The sequence below is a fragment of the Myzus persicae genome, unplaced genomic scaffold (assembly GCF_001856785.1).
Source record: "Myzus persicae strain clone G006 unplaced genomic scaffold, MPER_G0061.0, whole genome shotgun sequence".
Taxonomy (NCBI): Eukaryota; Metazoa; Arthropoda; class Insecta; order Hemiptera; family Aphididae; genus Myzus; species Myzus persicae.
The window spans coordinates 426,183-448,788 of NW_019101482.1; the positions used below are offsets into that span (position 1 = coordinate 426,183).

The 22,606-nt window shown below is 27.8% G+C and overlaps 2 protein-coding genes across 4 annotated transcripts; one reads left to right on the forward strand and one right to left on the reverse strand.

The window, feature by feature from the left end:
* Positions 1 to 2,950: 2,950 nt before the first annotated feature.
* On the reverse strand, positions 2,951 to 21,988 carry LOC111029288 (WD repeat-containing protein 20). Of its 3 annotated transcripts, none has more exons than XM_022308249.1 (7): positions 21,729 to 21,988; positions 21,615 to 21,660; positions 9,792 to 10,120; positions 9,296 to 9,478; positions 7,589 to 7,986; positions 3,193 to 3,712; positions 2,951 to 3,119 (listed from the first exon to the last, which is right to left on the reverse strand). In XM_022308249.1, the coding sequence occupies exons 2-7, from the start codon at positions 21,640 to 21,642 to the stop codon at positions 3,030 to 3,032; spliced, it is 1,548 nt and encodes a 515-aa protein (XP_022163941.1). In that variant the 5' UTR covers positions 21,643 to 21,660; positions 21,729 to 21,988; the 3' UTR covers positions 2,951 to 3,029. The 3 variants fall into 3 exon arrangements, with proteins under 3 accessions (XP_022163941.1, XP_022163940.1, XP_022163939.1); XM_022308248.1 differs by having other exon boundaries at positions 21,718 to 21,988; XM_022308247.1 differs by having other exon boundaries at positions 21,615 to 21,988.
* On the forward strand, positions 11,462 to 16,829 carry LOC111029289 (general transcription factor IIF subunit 1-like). The gene is made up of 11 exons (XM_022308250.1): positions 11,462 to 11,577; positions 11,644 to 11,717; positions 13,603 to 13,737; positions 13,808 to 13,927; positions 13,983 to 14,153; positions 14,226 to 14,353; positions 14,419 to 14,523; positions 14,733 to 14,859; positions 14,923 to 15,176; positions 15,286 to 15,418; positions 15,476 to 16,829. Exons 1-11 carry the CDS (start codon positions 11,563 to 11,565, stop codon positions 15,732 to 15,734), a joined length of 1,521 nt encoding a protein of 506 aa, XP_022163942.1. The 5' UTR covers positions 11,462 to 11,562; the 3' UTR covers positions 15,735 to 16,829.
* Positions 21,989 to 22,606: the final 618 nt, after the last annotated feature.

Here is a 22,606-nt window from a genome sequence, read left to right on the forward strand (position 1 = left end):
ACGAGACTCTTATTGATAACCGAATTTGATAAGAATACACCGAACGGCCGAATGTCGATTCATCCCAAAGACATTACTACCACCTACAAGGCGGGAATCAAGACCAGTTGTAAGCCTTTTCAAACGAGTGCCTTACGATTTGTGCGAAATCCGATAAAAAAACAAAAAACCATTTGCTACCTACCCAAAAGCAGGTACAATATTGAAAGCCCGTTTGATGGGCTTGTGCTTGTATATCGATCGAACACGTGTACATAGAACTACAGTTACTCAGTGGAACTAACCTAATCTAACGGGTAGCTACTTGCTATTATACTCTGCTCGATTGTTAAAAACAATTAAATACACCAGAGACGATGCCACAGCGCTGGGAGAAAAATTGTCTAGGCTTTGAAAACAGAACTCGAATTGAGACATACAATTATTTCAGCTCATAGGCACTTTAATTGATTTGTGAATTTAATATTATAACGCTTACATTAGCATAGACTTTTGGTTCGTTTGCTTATGTAAACTTATGGCATCACAATGGGAGAATTGGATCTAACTTAAAAGAGCTTCAACTGCTGAAACAAAAAACATATGTTCAGATTTCATCATTTTTTTGCAAATACTAACTGATAAACCGGAATCCAAAGTTTTCAACTTTTTATTATCTCAAAAATTCCAAATCCAAAATAAAACAATTTAAATTTCCTCGAAAACAACTTCAGAATTTCCTAAGTTGTTCACAAGGTAAATAATACATAATATAATATCGATTCAAGGTTAAGAAGTTACACATTTCATTTCACTAAAAAAAGTAACTAAGTCATTCGTCGATATGAATATCTTTGATACGCACAGCACATCATATACCAACAATAGTATAAAAATAATTAACAAAACATTTCTGTATGATTGTGTTTTCATTTTTAAATGTTTTTAATAATATAAAAAGACACATAATAACTTTAAACCAATAATACATAATAAAATAACATATCAACTACATCGTAATATTACATTTCAAAAGAATATTTGATATATTGATAATATTCCAATTGCTTTCGAATAATCCATTTAAAATTAAAGAAGTCTTATTTTTTATATATTATATAAAAAATAATAATTTATTTTAGTTGAATTTAAAATTTACAATATCATAATTTTTAAAATTAAAAATAATAATTAAATATAAAATAATTAATATAGTTTATTTTAGGTTACATTATATTTATGTTTATTAATAACCAAATATAATGTAATCTATTTGTAACAAGATACTACTTAATAGGTTCTAAATATTGTTACAGTTTTATTATGAAAAAGGTAAAGAATTTTGATTTAAAATCACTAAAATAAGGCAGGTAGTTAAAAAAAATAATTTTTCTCATACACATAAAAGTAACTTATATATGTATATAACAACTAAATATTTTTTTTAATGAACGCAATGAGTGAATAATTTAATACTATAATATAAAATATATATTGGCCATAAAATTATCCAACAAATTAGAACGATTACATACTTTGAAATAATTATTTAACTAAAATTAAATTAAAATAAAAGTATACAAAAATGATTAGTATAGTATTATTTCATATTTAAAAAAAAAAAAAAAATATAATGGACAATAATAATCAATTAAAATATACGATAAAGACCAAAATTACCCTTGTAATAGTAAATATATCAAAAAAAGAAAAAGGTACAACCGTTCACAGTGGAATTTTGACTAGCTAAGCACACATAGAAATTATTAAAAAATAATAATATTGTGGAATGTGTCAATATTTTCTGTTTAAGTACAATAAAAAATAAAATTCAATAGAAACCGTTTCTAACATTAAAAAAGCAGTATTAAGTGGTAGTTTTAGAGATTACAAGATTTAAGTTGTCTAACCAACCATTTTGGCATGTTTACCGATTTCTAATTATGATTGTTTTTTAATTTATGTCTTTCCTTAAATACAAACATTGACATTGTATTAAAAGTAACAGTAATGAAATATAATATGAAAAACAAATATAACTCAGTCAATAAGGTGGTATGAAAATAAATTCAAATTGGATTTAATAATGGTATAAATAATATTAAACTATTATAAAATGAAAACTTGTTTTATAAAATATTTTGTACAGATACATTTATGTATAATAAACCTACCAGTCAATCAAAATGATCTTATACTATAAAACTAATAAAGATACTTATATATATACATTTTAGCATGTTTTATTTAGGATCAGTCTAAATTGTCTAGTACAAATAATATTTATGTACAATGATAATGATAAATGTATTTTAATTAAATAAAATTATATCCATTTCCTATTTTTTCATTTTACTTATTTAAATGTAATTATGTTTTTTAATAATAAAAATGTAAAATATTGTGAAATTTGTCAGTTTAAGTAATTATCATGTTTTTACATTTTTTGCTTACATAGTTTCTTGGGCGATACAGTCTTTGAATAATGATTAATGAACAATTTAACAACTCAGTAACTGTGCTTTTGTTATCAAAATAGTTCTATTGTATATTTGATTGAGGTACATAATAAAACCTTTTAAGTATGAAAAATATTATCCACATACAATTTGAAGGAAGAAAATAAGACTGAACACAATATATTTGAACACGAGACAACAATAGTCCTGATTACAAGCATTAAACAGATCTGATCAAAGAAAAACATACAAAATAAAATATACCTATGGTATTTATAAAATATTTCGGTCATATTTTACAATAACCATTAAAGATATAAGAAGATTTTTAATTAGATTAGCTGACAATATTAATAAATGATCACAGCCTATTTGTTTTTGTTTTAATTCAATTTTTTATTTTAAAATGTTATTACTATTCTATGTACGATAATAATAAGTTATTCATTTGAACTATAATTGTTATTTTTTTTTTAATTATCACCTTTTGCTTGTCAATTTTTCACTTTTTGTGGTTACATAACACAAAACATTAAAAAATTATCATAATTTGAATTAACGTGTATCGTATAATTTGTAGTAAATTATTCATTAAACTGCAGATGTAGAATTCAATGAAGGTAGATCTAATGATGACATGATAGAGTTTGGATCTGAAACCAAATGTGCATTGAGGCTTGTCTGAAAAATTTTTTTAGAAAATATTAGGTCTTAATTTTAAAATTTAAACAAATTGTACTTGTTAAACACTTACAATTGTCCCAGGACGAGCCCAAGTGTAAACATATCCATTTTGACAAGCAGCTACAAAGCAATCTTCACGAAAAATTAGAGCTGTCAGTCGATCATGAGCAATTTTTTTACAAATTAATGGTTCGAGTCGTGGACACTGATCAAAACGTGGACACGCAGTAGTACCAATCAATCTCATTGGGTCTTGAGTTTGTTTTTGTACATTATTAGCATTGACATTGTGTTTCGTATTATTTATAACACCGTTTTGTTTAGATGTCACAGGAAGTGGTGACACTAATGTAACATGATGTAATATATCGTCAGTTATGTCCCATAAACACATTTGAGTGTCATGACCTACAGAACCTAGTCTGTAGTATCCAGGTAAACATGGTTCCATAGACGGTGGTGTACTCGTATATGGATCAAATGCCACCACACTAACCCAACTATGGTGTCCTTGACCACGGGCAATGACCCTATGCTCAGAAATACTGTAGACTGTAACTAAATCATCTTCTCCTCCGACCACTATGTATCTGAAAATGACATTCTTTCAGTATTAGCATATACATTATAATTTCATATACTAGCAACAAAATTAAAATGAAACAAATAAAATGATTCATTTTCTGTTAGGTTAATATTATTGAGGTATAAAACCTGCATTCTAGGCCATATGGATTAAGCATACACTTTATTTAATCACCAAAAATATTTTGTTTAGAATGGTAGAACTTCTTAAGATATTGTATCCTAAAATTGGGACTTTGTAACCGAAGTAAAGAATTCAAGTATTGGGTGCATAAGTGTATTGTAAGTACAAAAGATATTTTATTATTATTTTATATGAAAATTGTTGGACCAATTTTATAATTTTACTGTTTTTGAGGTAATTTTACAACTCTATCAAACATTTTTTTTCTTATCTTATTGCTGTATTTATTTTTTAACAATTAAAATTATAATTATACATATGAAAAATGTATTTTTTTATGGTTACTAGTGGACTTTTACTATTTTAAAATAGCAAAATTATGATGATGCTTATATTCTCTAAAAAATATTAGAAAAATACACAAAAATATGCTTTAAAATGAATATATTTTTTAACATCAAAATATGCACTTTTATACCAAACAAAAATGTAATAATGTAACAAATTAATAATATAAATAAAATATTGTTTAACACATGTGATATTTTTAAATAAAAAATATTAGGTTATTTAGCCGAAAGCTAATATGCTGTGCTAATTTACAGGGTAACAAAATATAAAATATTATTTGTACTACAATAAAATGTAAAATTAATAAAATCTCCAGATTTCATTATCAAATTGTACTGGCATTGGAGACTACCAATTCAATTGACTAAAGAAATAAAAATAAATTATCTCAATGATCGAATATTCATAATTTTAAAAATTAGCAAATATGTATAAACATGTGAATATATTCTTTTAAAATCAAAAGTTTTACTCTGATGCAAGCATTTTATTTTAAATTCAGATTCTTGGTATTATTATTTGTTGACATATCTTACTCTCCTAATTGTGTGTATATCCGAAAAATAACATGTTTTTTAGATAGACAGCTCTAGTTATTAAAAATATTAACATATTGTTCATAGTTTTACTAAAATAATAACCAATCCAATTTTTTAAATTTTGATTATCTCTTATGATATATTGGCATGTAAACATTTAAAACTGTAATTCATATTCATATTTTTAGCATTGGATTTTTTATGAATATTGGTTGTTTTCAATAATATTTATTGTATGAGTGCAAAATCTCGGTTAAAATGCATGAAGGCATTTTCTATTTTCTATGGCCACTTATGATGTTCAATACACTTTATGATTGGTATGCAATAGTTTGGTAATGCAAATATTAATTACTAGGGCACAAATGTTATAGTAATAAAAAAACTACTAAAATTGATTGAAGTGTTGCACTCAACAATTTAAAAATAGCAGTCATTTATAACAATGTTTCATTATAAATGTTTTTAATTTATAATTCTTTGATATTAATTTATGAGAAATATTATTCCAAATAATTACATTCATAGTTTTTTCTTAAAGAATTATTAAATTCTACAAAAAAAAAAACAATCTAAACTACTACCAACCTCAAACATAATTCAATTAGACTAATAGTGTTTGTTCATATTCAAATGTTCTTAGATTTGGATTCAATAAATGAAAACCAAAGTAAAATTACATGAAAAAAATTGAAAAATAGTTGGAATTGTTTTATAAATGAGTAAATTCTACAAAATTGGTATACAATTGTAAAAAAATTCAAAAAACTGCATAACAATTTTAATTTAAATTTCAATATTTTAGTTCATGCTAACGTGAAACACATTTAAAACTTTCTTAGCAATAAATTGTAACAGTATAAGAGAAGTTTAAATGCAATATCTATGCTCTTTTAATTACAAACCAAACATAAACACATAATTTACATTAGTTTCCCTATTTATAATGAACTTCTTATGTATATGACAAATATATTATAACAGAAGAAATTGTTTATTAAGATATTCAAGGGACAAGTCAAAGTTAGTCATAATAACAATTGTCATTACATTTGTTATTTACAACAAAAAATGATTATTTTAATTTTAAAAAGGAATTAAAAAAACTAATTTTTCATTTATATGAATATAATATTGTATTACAATCAATGTGTCATGTTTGTATCACTTAATCATGATTTTAATATTTATAGATTAAAATAAAATTTAAGTGTTATATTATTTTAGAATTAAATTTACATTGTATTAAAAAAAACGGCTATCTTAATTTGTACTTTGTTAAATTTAAATTCATGCAGTATTTTTTTCCAATTTCTTTAAATGTGTTTTTAGTATTAGTATTATCCATTGTTATATTACCTTTGATTAAAGTTTAATACAGTCTTTATAGATAAAAGATTTTCCAATACATCCAAAAATAACCTTCATAAGTATAACATTCATATAGAATAGCATAGTTATTAAGCCTGGCTCACACTAAGAAATATTTGTAGGCAACTTATGTTTCTAATACTGTTGTTGGCCAATATTTATTTTATATCTTATGACGGGAAATTGGTGACATTGTCAACAATACATTTTTTGTTGGTCTGAACGGGGCTTTATATAGACATAATATAATAATCGATATAAATTAGTGCATACAATATAGGAGTTATATAGGGACCTTCAATCTAAGGACATTACCACTGATATACAGCTGGGGCCATTATAAATGGTTTCTACAAAATGAACATATTTATATTTTTTAATGTGTTGTGACAGATGTGACATATTTTTCTTTATCAATTTGTAATCATTAGAAAGCAGATTTTTTGGCTTTATGCAGCTCAACAGGGGTAAATAATCTAGATAACTTATTCAGTACAGAATTTGAAGGAAAACATTCATTTTGCATATTACAACATATTTTTAATATTAAAGAATATTCAACTTATATTTCATATTTAAGAATATATTGTATTACAAAATAATATATTGTTCATAAAAAAGTCATATTTATTCATTTCTCAAGTTGAAATATTTTGTCAATTTAATTTATAATAATTTAAAATTTAAATATGTTCAAAACTGTTCAAAAATTTATTTTAAAATTAAAAGACTTTTTTAATTTGTATTATTATTATAAGCGTAACTGAATTTAAATTATTTACCAAAGAAAAAGGATGCAATAATTATTTTCAAGTTTAAGCATATTATTACATGTTACGCCATTAATGAATGGATGGTTAATGTAAATATTATAAATTTACTAAGTTGAATGTTAACTTTAATTATATATTTTACATAACATGTTTCTATTGTAACTGATGTACAGATTTTTAAACTATTTTAGTAAAAAACATATTTTAAGCATATTTGACTAGTTTGCGTATTATTAATAGAATATTTTAAGGTTTTAAGGACAGAATAATCATAAACCTTGTACTAATAGACGGACTATAGAAGCAGTGTGAACAATAGAACTAGAGGGTGCAGCTGGCGGGACTGTTGTACTGTGAATGTGAGCATTAATTAGTATAGTATTTTAAAAACTGTACCAAACCTACAGTCAATTGTGATAAGTTTGTTTAATATTTTATTATTATTGAATCACTTTCTCTATTCCAAATTTCTCATCGACTCAAAGACAATATACTAAGAACTATACTTAAACTAAAAATGCGTATTTAAATTTTATATGAATTTTGAGTACTAAATCAATAGAGATTGTACAGAGTGGTAAACCCAACATCAAATTTTGCTGCACACTGTATTATGTCTTAATGCGACTTAAGATATACGAGATGATCGTCTATTAGTAGAGGATTTGTAAGTTAGTTTTAGTACTATGTTTATAATATATTAATACATAATTTTTTATTTACCGACTATCAGGAGACCAACAAACGCATAAAAATCCACCAAAATAGCTTCGAGCCATTCCAATCAATTCCATTTTATCATAATGGAATATTCTGAGAAATCCATCTTGGGAAACAACTGCCAAATAAAGATTACATGGAGAAAATGCAAACTCATTGATACTGTTATAGTCGCCGCCAATTAACCATCGATACATTGGATTTCGTGTGCTTTTTGTCTTGCAAGTATGTACTGTAAAACCTTCACCAGATTTCACTTGTTGATAACTTGGCGTTGTAGTGCCACATGTAAATGTTTCGTTATACAAATACAATTGACCGCTAGCATGTGATGCAAGAAATAAATGTTTTGAATTTGGTACCCATTTAACGCATGTGACTTTCGTTTTATCAATGATTTTCTAAAACAAAAATATAAATATATTAGAAATTGATTAATTACCTACCCACATGTAGTGTTTCCATCTAACCAAAGTATAAAATGGACAATTTAACATTCAGAAAAATCAATTTTAATATTTTGTTATTTTTAATATCAGAATTATATTTATTAAAAAATTGAAGGGTAAAAATAGTATATTTGGCAGTTCACAAGGTTTTTTTATATTTAAGGCTGTTGAATATATGCAATATTATGTATCAATTGTCAATTCCTGTACGAGTGTGTGCGTAGTGACTGATCATAAGTGTGGGTGAGTTTCCTGAATAATAACAAGTCTAGGTACGCTGGCATTGCGCCCCGGCATCGAAGGTTTCAGAGAAAACGATTAGCGGTTTGCACGTACATGCATATGTCAATGCATTTGGTGAAATAAAATATTTTGTTCCAACGAAGACACTAATTTTTATCAATCTAGACCTAAAAGCCTGACAAGATAAGCATACTTAAAATAATCGGATTTCAGTTCTGTAAAAATATTTGTACTTATCGTCAGGTTTTTTAGGTTATTGTGGAAGTCAATTTTAGAATAGCTGTTTAACTTTCTTAAAAATAAGCTAAAGTAAATCTAAAAATTAAAAAAAAATTAAGAAACCAATTTAAGATTTAGAAACAATTTTTAAAAAAATATCATAAATTGATTTCCACAATAACCTAGAAAAAATGTTGATCAACTCTAATCTTTTCACAGAATTGAAATCTGATTATTTTAAGTATGCGTAATCTTGTCAGACATTTAGGTCTAAAACATTAAATAAATATACTGCTTCCAACCGTCTTAAATGTTGAAGCAATACATGAGCATTTTAAAATTGTAAAAAACTTATAATTAACTCTTAAATTAAATATAAAATATAAAAAAAAAAAACTTTTCAAGAGACTCTAAACAATATGTTTACCTTAAAATTTGATAATAGGTCTAATTTTAAAAATTACAGAGTAAATGGATTCTTCTGAACATAAAATTTGCTATTGCTACATAAGTAAGAAGGAGACAACATACATTATGTATTACTAATAGGTTGTACAAAACGCGACATAAAAATATCATAGGAAATTAATATGGGACATTAAATTTTGAATGAATTAACCGATGACATACTGAACACATTCTAATGTAGTTACATATAAAATACCATATCATATAACTTTCATTAATTAAAAATATGTTAAGATATTTAAAAAAAAATGTATAGGAATCATGACTAGTAGTATTAAATAAAATGTTTAGTTTTTAGATTATTAGTCACTAAAATATATAGGTAGCTTACCTCTTCATTAAATAATACGCTAACATCTTTTCTAACAGGATCAATTAGCTGTACCAATCCTGTTGAAAAACCCACAATTAATGGTAGCGAATCTTCAGTTATGGCAGTTGAATTGAAATCATGACATGTCGGACTTATTCCTTTGTATAGTTTTTTATCTATGGGTTTAGTCAAATCCGCTCCCTGTAAATACAAATTATTATAAATATTTGTGTTTATGTTATGTTGTAGTTTCTACAATCCGAGTTTCATTCGGACAGTTGTACCTATATGATTGTTTAAGCTGTAAATCTGACTTAAAGTATGTTTAAAATTAAAGTGTAATTTAAAGTTAAGTCTTAGCCAACCATAGAGAATGATGATAGTGAATGGACACGTATGAAAAAAATAAGGTCATAGTGAAGGTGGACTGTATTTAACTATGAGAAGTCTAGAGGTCTAAAGCTACATCATTAAGCGGCGGGCACATGGAAAGCAAATAGTCGAAATGTCTCACCTTTTTCGTTCCTTTGTAGTAGAAAACGTACAGCTCGCGTCCGATGTTGAAGCACATGCGATCGTTGTTGCCGTTGGTGTCCGACGGCGAGTAGCCGACGAACGACACCCGCACGGACGTGTTGGTCTGCACGTTGTAGCCGATGCGGTTCGGCCGGGAGTACGTGGCCAACGTGAGCAGCTTGTAGACGCCTTCCCTGGTGACGAACTGCGTCTTGAGCTGCTCCTTGCCGCAGCCGTCCAGGCTCATGGACATGATGCACGACGAACCGTAACCGTCGGCCGCCGAGTTCATACCGGTCAGGCGTCTGTCACATCTCGGCCGGTCAGCTGCGGGACACACAGTACACTGTCGATCACGACCGGACGCGACGAGACGCGAACGTCAACGACGAACACGCGCGGCACATCGCGGCCGGGCGATCTCTCGGTCGCGGACGGATGGCGTCCGTCGGACGATCGGTAATCGTGCGGTCGCCGCGACTTTCCACGTCCCGGGCGGACAGTCGACTGACACTACGAGTGCCGTCGGACCGACGACATGACCGTCTGGGACGCCGGGTGGCTCGATTCGCGACGACGGCACTGTGGTCCGGTAAGCGGAGTTGCGGCGATTGGCGACGAACGAATTATGTTACTACAATAGTATTTATTATTATCGTCGTTCATCACCGGTGGTGGAAATACGGGCAACGTGACTGGCGGTGATGACGATAAACACTAAACAGAAGTCCGCGAAAGAGCCGTTCCGAAAATATCATCACCATGGTAAACTATAGAGTACGTCCGTTTTATCACGGTAGTGAACTTGCGGATGAAAAACTCATCGTCGGGTCGCGTGTTATCAGCAGCTGCAGCAGCAGCTCATCGGACACGAACTACTACAGATAGGAGCACTACAACAGACCACGGTCTTTTCGGAGTGATAAAATTAATATTATTTGTCATTGACCACAACGTTCATTTCATTCACGGTGTCGCCGGCTGAGCACACAACGCGGGACGCAGATGATGTTTAAATAGATATTGTAATACTCGATTTGGATTCTGGTGTGGAAAGATCGTCCGCGAAACGATCTAGATTCTAGAGATATAGCCGAGTGTTATCAGCGTTCAGCGCTATCTCATAAACCACAGCACGATCATAATCTACGAGAACGTCACGAGACGTACGTGTATGTTCTTTATATTTATCTGTAAACCACGGACGTGTACAACGCAAAACAGTCGGTTAATATTGTTTCGACTATTGGCTGTAATTGAATTTTTGACTTTAATAACAAAGGAAGAAAATTGTAATATAGTTTACGATCACAGTCCACAGATTTAAGTTTGTACGGTGTAACGAGGAGACTGATGGCAAAAAAAAAAAAAAATAGTCATGGTAGAAGATGATGATATTGTATTAATGCAGCCGGTGACACCGGCAAGAGACGACTCGTGACTCGTGAGCCGTAAATACTAAATTATAATGGACTCGCGAGTCGCGGACGTGAAATATAATAATATTGTTCGTGGATCATTCGTCATCTATTTAGTATTTGGCGGCAGCGGCGGTGTTGGTACCACTGCCGCCACCGATATCACGTAATCCACAGATTTTATATTTCTCGCGCGTTAGTAGATAATAGATAACACATAGCGTGCGATCAGTCTCAGTGTTGTGTACTTGTGTAACGCAACATTACGCTTGCGTTCGCTCTTCTCAGACCTTAGACGACGATCCGACGTACGAATTGAACGATTTAATGTTGTAAATCTGACGGCCAACGATGAGTTTTTCACAAGTAAGTTCCACAGCTAATAATTACTCAACCCTTTCGTTGTGAGCTAACATTGTTGACAAATTGTAGAAAGTTGCCGGAAGCAGTGCTTCTTATATGTCACCAGCGACAAGTACTAAGGAATTCACTTTAAAAGTATCCAAGTGAGTAACGTACAGTCATACACGTTTAGTTATTTATATTACGCTGATGTGTCCGGGGAACGATTACCGATTTTATGTAGGTTAGGTATACCATTTTATCGTGTTAGTGACATTATAATATTTGAAAGAGGCTTCTAATGAATTATATTTTAAAAATCAAAAGTTATTGTAAGTAGTTATGACTATCCAAATTAAATAAATCATTTTAACGATTCCAAAAATATTTTATAACTTCTGAATAATGTGTTTGTTAAAATATGAAATATAAAGATTTTTAGATAAGACTTTTCTTGTTATCAATATATTTGAAGTCAATTTAAACTTATACAAAGAGACAAGAGTAGGAAGCGACTAGTGAAAAGTATAAAAATTAATATTGCATCAAAATTTACTAAGACAGTAATTGTCAAATCCATTCATTACAATTCATGCAGGTCTAAAATAACTGATAATTATCAAGTACCTATCCTAAATTTCACTTAACCAGTTTGTATTTGTATAATGATATTTTATACTCAATAATAATTAGTTTAGTAAATTTTTCCAAAACATAAATTGAAATGTTCCCAGATTACCTAAATATTTTTAAATTAATTTATTGTATAGTAGATAAGTTCTTTCATACAAAAATACAAGACTTACATTAGTAATAAACAGTAGGTACATTGTGTCAATTAATAAACAATACTTAGATTGCAATTACATAAGTATGATAAAAGAAATTATTTCAATTGGTATTAAAATAAATAAAGAAGCTATATTTTTAAAAATTCATACTTAATTTTGAAGACTGCATTTAACACTATCACACTGCAATAAACTAAAAAAAATTGTTTACAAATAAAAAATTCAACAAAATTAAATATTGAATAAAACACTACCTATCTACTTAAATATTTTTTTTTTACTTGTTAAGAATCAATAAAACTTATTGGTGATTAAAAATGTTTAATAGCTATTCTAGGAGCTGTTTTAAAAAGTCAAAAAATGAGTTGTATACTTGTATCATCATTGATCACATTTTAAATCATATTTTAGAAGTGAAATGTACTTACATGGGTATATTTTCAAACTATATGCCAAAGAAAGACGTAACTCAATTAATTTTCATTTTTTGTTTTACTTGGCCATCTGAATATTTTATGTATATCTTTTGTTTATCTTAACAAAAAGTTATAAATTTAATCAACTAGCGAACAATGTTGTATACAGAATTAGGTTTATTTTTAAATGAAAAATAAAAATGGTGACCTTACATGATAAATATATATTCTCTGATTAGGTTTAACTTAGTAACAAAATTAATTCTGACTTATGTATAAAAAGATTCTGATCTTTTACAGTAGGTAATGTATGATAATAGTTGCTGTTGATATTTTTGGTTTTATTCATATCACATATTATTATAACTTAAAAGCATTTCGCTACCACATTATTGTCTCTGTCTTATTAACGCTTACCTCTTACCAAAATGTAGACACAGCAGTTCCTATTTTGTGTTATTAATATTAAGATTGATTTACCCAATTTTTAAAAATGCTCATAATTATCTTAAAAATTTAAATATTGTAAAAAACCAACAAGACAACATAGATAATGTTCTTACCTTTAAGTTTGTTCAGTTCACTCTAATATTAAAAACATTAGATCTATGGAACTCAAGTTTTTATATATTTCTATTGCAACAAAAATAACACATCTCAGTTAAATAGCATATTAAGTTTCAACATTTTTATCTATATTATTTAAAATAAATTGAGCTCTATCCAACATGACTAGTTAGTGTTTGTGTATAACAGTTTGCTACCATAATAATAATAAAAAAAAAACAATTATTTATCTATATCGCATAATTTAACAATATTAATTTGTATTAATTTAATAGGAGCTCTGATGTAAAATATCAGATGATGAAATTCAATAGTAATTTAAACATCGACTTTGACAAATGGTCTCATGCCAAAATGGAGAGAGATACCAATAAAGTAGATGGAAAAATTGCAGAAGAAGATATGCCTAAGTACCTATTCAGTGTTTTTTTTTATGTATATATTGTAACATTATAAATCATTATGTTTAATTTATATTAGATTTGGAGCTGGAAGTGAATTTGGTCGCGAAGCTAGACAAGAAGCAAGGAAAAGAAGATATGGAGGTAACAAAAAAGTGTCAGAATCTAGTCCTTGGACATTGAAAGTTGGAGGGAAAAAGTATGTCTTTTTTGTTGTTTTTATTAATATGATAGTACATAATTGGTTATTGCAGATTTAGAGGTGTGCGTGAAGGAGGAATTACTGATAATTCTTCATATTACTTGTTTACTCATGGAGAAGATGGTATAATTATTGCACATAAACTAGAAGAGTGGTATAACTTTCAACCAGTACAACGATACAAAACATTAACTTCTGAAGAAGCAGAAGAAGAGTTTGGAAGGTATTTAGTTAGAAAATTATCAATTAATTATAGCATAAATTAAAATTATTAAAATCAAAAAAATGTTTATAGGCGCAATAAAGTCTTGAATCATTTTACTCTCATGGTACAAAAAAGACTCAAAAATGAAGAAGAGGAAGACATTGATGAGGATGATAAAACTAAAGGAAAAAAAACACCAAAAAGTCGTAAAAGCAAAGGTTTGAAAAACTATGATACTATTTCATAATATTTAATGCTGATATATTTTCGTTGGTTATATTAGAGCTCAAAATATCAGAAATGGAAGAATGGGAGGAAAGCGAAGAAGAAGAGTCTGAAGAAGAAGAACAGGACGAGGAAAAAATTGAAAAGAAAAAGAAACAAAAACGTAAGGCAAAATGTTGCTAATGTTAGAAATTCTAAATGTTCACAATGTTTCATAGCCATTTTCTATTAATAAGAAATAACCTAAATAATTATGTTGATTATTATAAATCGCAATTTTATTTTGATACATTTTTGTAAAATAACATTAATTATGTTAGGTTATGATTTATAGTAACCAAATTAACAACACTTTCAATAATTATTTTATAGAAAAAAGCAAAGTCAAAGCTAAACCAAAAAAAAAGTCCAAAGGGTCTGACGAATCAGCAACTGAAGAGAGTGATGATGGTGATGAAGAAGGCAGAGAGTTGGATTATATATCTGATTCTTCAGACGAGTAATTATCTTGTAGTATTTATATATAGTACGTTTAAAACTAAATACCATTATTTTTCTATAGTGTGTCAGACGATGAAGCTAAAGTTACTAAAGAAATGCAGGGAGTGTCAGAAGAAAAGGCTCTACACAGTCTCTTGACATCTGATGAGGACGAAGACGAAGACGCAGAGAAGAAAGAAGAAAATAAAGATGAACAAAATAATACTGATGTGGAAGAAGAAGATAAAACTAAAAAAGAAGAAAACAAACCTAAGCAACCCTCACCAAATAAGAAAAAGAAGAAAAACACTGATAAAAAAACAAAAAAAGAAACGGGTAATTATTATTAATATATTTGAGATCAAATATTTTTGAATTTGATTTATTATTTGATACAAAAGTACCAATCTGTTTATTGTTATGTATTTTATTTTATTATTTGAAGACTCAGATAGTGATAGTTCTGTGGACAGCTCAGATATAGACAGTGAGCCAATTAGAAAGAGACCATTTGGTTTTGTAGATGGAATGAAAAATAATGATCTAATTGGCTTTCCGGGTGATTCATCTAATCAAAGGTAATATTAACCTATTGTAAGAGATAGCTTAACTGTCAACAAAAACTTATATTTCAGCATGGAACCCGCTCATAAAAAAGCTAAAGTCGAATTTTCACCAGTTACAATGACTGATACTCATGGCATAACCGAGGAGGCTGTCCGTCGATATTTGTCACGAAAACCAATTACTACAACTCAACTTGTAACCAAGTTTAAAAATCGTTCTAATTTAAGTTCTGAACAATTGGTTAGGATTATAGCATTATTATTAAAGAGAATCAATCCTGAGAAAAAAATGATAAAAAATAAAATGTACTTGTCGTTAAAACACTAAAAATCCTTACTAAAACCATATTTGAATATAGATTTTTTTTTTTATTGTACTTCAATTGCTTAAATTCTGCAATCACACCATGTCATACGCACTAGTAGTCAAGAATCTAGCTCTGATCATTGTTCTGATGATTTAATTTGACTGTCTGTGTAAAATGATCTTCTCATAGGTCAATGGCTGATTATACTATCTTAAATTGTGATTCATAACATTTTTTTATTGTTAATTTATTTGAATGTTGTCAAATAATTTTTATCATAATTTTTAGTTATTTAAGAAACGTGTAGTATAATTTGTTTACCCAAATAATAATTATAACGTTGTTTAAGAGGGTGCCATATTCATATTTGTTGTTTTCGTATTTTAACTGTGTAGCATAGTAAATGTATGTTAAGTATTTCATATTTTTTGTACAAATAATAGTACTAAACATAGCCAATAAATTTGTATTTGTTTCCATCTTTTAAATATGCAGCATTCTAAAATTATTTACAGTAGTTCATATTTTTTGGCAAACTTATGTGAATTGCTGAATATATCATAAACATAAAATATTTTATACGCTTATATAACAAAGAAAAATATTATGAATGTGGCGTCCTCTTAGGTAATAATTACATTTTATACTGAAAAAAGCAAATATCAATTATTTTATTAAGGTATTATTTTTATTATTTGTAGAAGCACAATTTTTTAAATGTTCAAATTACTTAAAAATATATTTTCTCTCCCTTTACTCAGCATTTATTAAAAATATTATCTGTTATTAAGAGGCCAAGTTATGATTAGATTTCAAATTAGTACAATTAATTTTTTTTAATGTTTTTATAAAATTAAATAAATTATAAGAGTAAGTGTATTTTATAAATGTTTTAATAGATTCTATTTGAGGTGATTTTTGTATCAAACAACACTTAATTATAATATGCAAACTCAACATCAACTATTGATTGTTAAATGGTCCATCTACGTTTGATATTAGAAATGTTTAAGCTTTTAACTATTTTTGTATAAGAATTTCAGCGTTTATACTCTTAATTTTCAAAAACCATAACTATTAAAATATTACAGTTAATTAAAAAATTTTAAAATCAATGGTACCTACCTGCTTTCGCATTTTTAATTATATTTCAAAAACCCGTATGTTCTGAAAATTCAATCAACTGTTTATGTTAAAGAAATCACTTCAAAATCAACTAAATTGAATCATTTTTTTAAATGTTTTAATTATTTTAGAGACGTGGGAATAAGGAATACAACACTCCCATACATCTCTGTGACTATTTACAATATACTTACCATCTGTACTATTTAGGAATTATATTAGTATGCTGTGATTACATATTTCTCTCCCTATCTATGCATTTGTGGCAGTAGGTTTTAAATCCTTTGAAATGGTTAGAAAAGTAATTATAATATCTGTGAAAAATGGATTTGTGTTACTAAACGTCTGTGGTAGGTAACTATTAGTTATTGCCCTATAAATAATAATTTTCCAAAATATATGCAATTAATTTGAGATTAAAAGCAGATTTCTGCTAACAATAATAAGCTAATGGTGTTCACTGTTCACTGTTCACCTAATTGAATGTAAAAATGATGCAGTATCAACAACTTAGATAATAACATACTTGACACATTTTGTATTTGTTTTGAAGTACCAAATTTTGAATAAGTTTATATTGGGTACAAACGGTGCAATTCAATATCACTATTTGTTACCTATTTATAAGTATTTAACATATAAATAATAACATTTTTTATGACCTATACAATTTTTCTTTTTTCATTTCAGCGTATAAAACTATCATTAGTCCTTTTTATCATTGAACAATTTATATAGGTACCTTGCAATAATTATTTATATTGTGTGGAAAAAAAAATTTAATATGTTGAGCTCTTAAAATTGTATGAAATTATGATTCATGTTAACATGAGCATGTGAAATACTGTAATGGTCATCTTACAACAATAATTAAATATTTATTTTTTAAACTGTTTTCTTAATAAATGTATGCTACTATTTAACTCAGATAAAAGCAAAACAATATTTCTTTTATGTACCTACTTAACCTAAAATATTTTTCAAATTTATGCATTTTGTTTCATATTTTTATCAAAGTTTTCAAACTCAAAATCACCAACATTTCCTATTAATTTATAGCAAAAATTATTTTGCTTTTTTTATGCTCTGTAATTGATTTTTTGGAAATGTCTAGAATCTAGACTCTAGATCATAAAACATGTTTTCTTGTAAGTACCTACCCAAATAGAAAAGCTTGAATAGGTACTTTATACAGGTAGGTATCCTACCAAGTTCCTCATAAGTTTCTCCTATCAAATTAAAAAATATCATAAATATTAACACAATTGTTTTTCCTAAGCGGTTCAATTCAAATTTTGAAACCGTGAAATATCGCAAATTTGTTATTAATATACATGTCATAAAATTTGAAATTTTTATAGCTAAACGGCTCGAGAATTGAATACAACGTTCGTCGTGAATTTTTCTCAAGGGATCCTCAAAGTCTCAAAAATACAATTGCACAATTTTTTTGCAGAAACTTCAATTTCAAATGTCGACAATATAAATATTGGATGGTTAAACAAAAAATAATAATTTTAGTACCTACTTACTTCAAACAATATTCGTAAGTATTTGAATCTTTCTGCCACTATATTATAATATTTTTTTTCTATTATTTTCTTTGCACAATAAAGTCTCCAAAGTACGTATGTAGGTAGGTAATAAATTACCTTCGAATTTAAATATAAAACTTTTCTTTCTTATATTAAACTGATCTAATCAATGCCAAGGTACCTATACGGCTATACCCAATATCTACTATACAGGAATGCAGTAGAACGACTTCCCCGATTCTTTTTACTTAGGTTATGTTATAAAAAGAATAGCAGCAAATACCTATAGGTACTTTACATTTTCACTGAATATATTGGTATAATAAGCTAGATACGAATAATTTTCAAAACACGTTTTGGCTTTTTGAAGTACCTAACTTTATCTTTATTTTTTTGGACATTCGAAATGTTCAATTTTTTTAGATTCACATTGATAAACTTAATAAACAATAAATTGTATGCTCCACCAAAACGTTTAATCATTAATTATACCTATACGGCTATACATTAACACAAAATTACTCGTTAGTTGCACTTACTGGAGTTTAAAAATAAAAAATTGCCACAATATTACAATAATTTAAGTTCATATAATTATTATATCATTTTTTTGTTCTAGGTATTTACGAAAAATGTCTATTTTTCTTTATTTAAGGATTTTAGTTATTTTATTGTAAATTAAAAAATATTAATCGTAGGTCGGTATTAGATATAGGTTCTTAAAACGTCGTCATAACTTTTATATGGGTATTAATATAATATTATTATTTTCTATAGATATCACGCTATAGATAAATTTACAGAGTGACATTTAAAAAATATTTAGAATAATTTTAACCTCGATCAATTGACTTTCAGAAATAGGAGCAAGTTTAAAATCCAGTTACAAACGATAGGTTGTGATAGAGTATTATTATAGCTTTATGAATGTGAATTAATGCCTTAATTAAAAACCTGTGAAAACAATTTTGAATTTCAAAAAAAAACAAAACATTATGAAAATGTGAAATGCATTATAAATCCCAAAAAATTAACTACAAAACCAAAACTTTAAAAATCTATTGAAAGAAATTTTATTGAAAAGAAAAAGTTACATTTTTATTTATTATAATTAGTTACAACAATTTATAAGATGAGAATTAAAATAATGTTCATAATATGCGTGTAAAAGGATTTAAAATTAAAATAACAGATAGGTATTACAAAAAAAAAAATCAAAAATACAAAATCGAAAAGTTTCGAAATTGAATTTTTTGGTAGTGTTGGTCAGTACCTTAATTCAAACTTTATGTGTAGAAAGCTAAATTACTATTAAAATATATTATTAAATTAATTGAAATACTACTAGAATAAATTTTTTCCCACACTATAATATTTGTCAGTTTTAGAATGGTTGGAAATAATTGACGTGGGTCAATCACATTTCATTCAAAGAGAAAAACTATTGTTCATAATCTATAATGTGCCCGATTTAGAACAGAACAATTTTTTTTCTTACAAATATAAACTATTTTTTAATGAACAAAAAAATAATTAGGAATAATTCAAAAACTGAGTATTTAAAATAGTATTCGAATAAAAAAATAGCATTTGAATATCTACATTTATTCGAATACTTTACAGGACTGGCAGGTACCTATAAAGGTTTACTCAATATAGTATATTAGGTATAGTACGTTTTACTAGGTAGGTACCTACTTATTTTGGTGTTCGTAATTAATATTTGAATAAATTATGATAGTAGGTACTATTAATATTAATATTACTATTACTACTCATTAATTTTGCTCGTCGATGTTAATACTATTCAGTATTCTTTCGGTCAGTTTTGGGTATTCAATTTTATTTTTTAAATTATATCTTAATAGGTAGGTACCTCCAATATTTTATTTACTATGTGCGTATGGTTAGAATATTTAACTATGCTTTACATTGTTCATTCTTTCTAATCATTTAGTAATAATATCTAATAACATATTTTATAATAATGTAAATGACCTCACCTATATTTAATCATATTTAACAATAATATGTTTACTGACTATACGTACTGACAGCTGATAAAATTCGTATTATTTAGCCTTAAACAAGTCTAACACCCCGGTACACTACACCAGAGGTTATCAATAAATATACATAATATTGTACATTACTATATGTACATTTTTTTTATATACATTTTGTAACTATTTTTATTTTTTTAATTTATAGACCATTTGTTAATTAAACACAAAACACTTACCGACAATGTATAGTACTACAACATAGCCTGCATATTATCACTATCGTTATTATAATGATATTATCACAGTTTTTCCTATTATTACTAAACACGTACAATTACGGATTCGTTACACTATTATTATTAACTCTTGCACAAAAATGAAAGAAAAAAATTTTAAAAATGTAAGTGTTGAACATTTTCAATGTTGCGGAAAATTTCAATGAAAAATATATTTTTATATGAACATTATTAATCTCACAGCACTAAGTTTACCTATTGATTATAATCAATACCTATAAGTACATTGGACATTAATTTATGGAAATGGGTACAGGCATGGGTACTCATATACTTGCATATAGGTAAGAATTCCAAGTATATAGGTAAGTATCCAAACTACATATTAATTAGAATAATGTCATATACCTAGTAATGTTATATACCAATTATTGGTTAATTTTTTTTTTGAAAATTGACGTTTCCAAAAAACAAAAGCCCTTTTTTGTGATACTTCGCGCGGTCATTTGTTTTTGTCGACCTTATCAATATAATCAATGTAATATTTATATTTACAAGTAGACATTCGGTAGGTTCTAAGCTAAACCACAATAACAACAGACAACTACAACCAGAACAATGGTCAGAGGACGTCAAACGGTTTATGACGCGAAACAAAATACGGAAGTATTGTTCTTAAAGGCATTTTGAGGCGAATGGCCACCTGCAGGAGTGCAGTGTTCAAAAGTGGAAAAGAAGATGGCAGCGGTTTATTGCGTCCAAGAGAGACAATCTAACGATCTCGAAGTCAGGACAAATCAGCAATGGACAATGCGTAGGTACTTAAAATAATGTTGTGTTAAATGTTAATATAAGTTTAGGTAACTTGCGATCACTGATCGCGCCTCGTATGCAATTGCCAGCCAATTGGTAACGAACAGTGTTTGTTATGTGGTCAGGATACCTATCCATGTTAATGCGTTTGAATGATAAATTAAGTAGCTAGGTATGGTTATTACCTGCAGGATTACGAAAGTTGATCATCATCTTGTAATGCTTCGGTACCTAGGGATTAGAAAAATGAATTAAGCCCAAACACGTTTTGATTTCTGAAGTACAAACTAAACACAAACTGCACAGATTATAGGCACCGTTTTTAAATGTTTATCATACAAACAATAAAATGCATATTATTCTATCGACGACCAACACGTCATCCACGTCACATAATATACTATAATGTTATTTTTTCCTTTACATATTTCGATACAATAAGTAAACCAAATTAATCGATCGGCAATCGCGTTTTCAATTCAAATTAAATTAATTGCAGTCATAATATTATTTACTATAGCAAACTATTCAGCTTAAGTGATTTATGAGTACTGTTCATATCATACTAATATAATGTTTCGTTATACGTAAAAACATGTTTTATCATAACTTACTTAGATACGAGTTCAATAGAAAAAAATTAATTGCTAATGTTTATTTAAGATTTATGTAACACGATAACCGGTATTGATTTAGTCAGAACTTCGTCATTTAATTAGGTACTTGGAAACATGCAATAATGGTACTTGAAAGTTTTATTGTACCTATTACTATAGTCGATTATCCTATGACTTTTTCAAGATTAAAAGTTTTTTCGATCACCATAAAAATAGAAAAAAAAACTACAAAAAAAGGTGGATAAGTTTGTACAGATGAGACTAGAGAGTGGAGGAGTCACTGTTCAGTTTGAAGTCAATAATGATGTAAAATGATTGTATTTGTATACGAAACACGATTCTGAACGGAGATGGTCTGTCAGCCTATATTACTAAGACGTATATTTTATGATATCACTGCCATTAAAGTTAATTATTTCACTATTAATATAGCTGGTTAAATTAATTTTTGCCGAAAACAATACATTTGATATACGTACTTTAAAAGTTTCGAGTATCCAGGAAAAATATTTTTCAATTACAAAAAAATAACTTAAATTGTTATTCTTTGTTTATTTCTT

Excerpts from the sequence above, each read along its gene's own strand:
- LOC111029289 (XM_022308250.1), top strand. Across the intron at positions 13,928-13,982 it reads TTGAAAGTTGGAGGGAAAAA|ATTTAGAGGTGTGCGTGAAG; the intron begins GTATGTCTTTTT and ends TGGTTATTGCAG. Across the intron at positions 14,354-14,418 it reads AAAAAGTCGTAAAAGCAAAG|AGCTCAAAATATCAGAAATG; the intron begins GTTTGAAAAACT and ends TGGTTATATTAG.
- LOC111029288 (XM_022308249.1), bottom strand. The coding sequence starts at position 21,642 with ATGATGATCAACTTTCGTAATCCTGCAG. Across the intron at positions 10,121-21,614 it reads CAACTTTCGTAATCCTGCAG|CTGACCGGCCGAGATGTGAC; the intron begins GTAATAACCATA and ends TGTGTCCCGCAG. Across the intron at positions 7,987-9,295 it reads GCGTATTATTTAATGAAGAG|AAAATCATTGATAAAACGAA; the intron begins GTAAGCTACCTA and ends TTTTTGTTTTAG.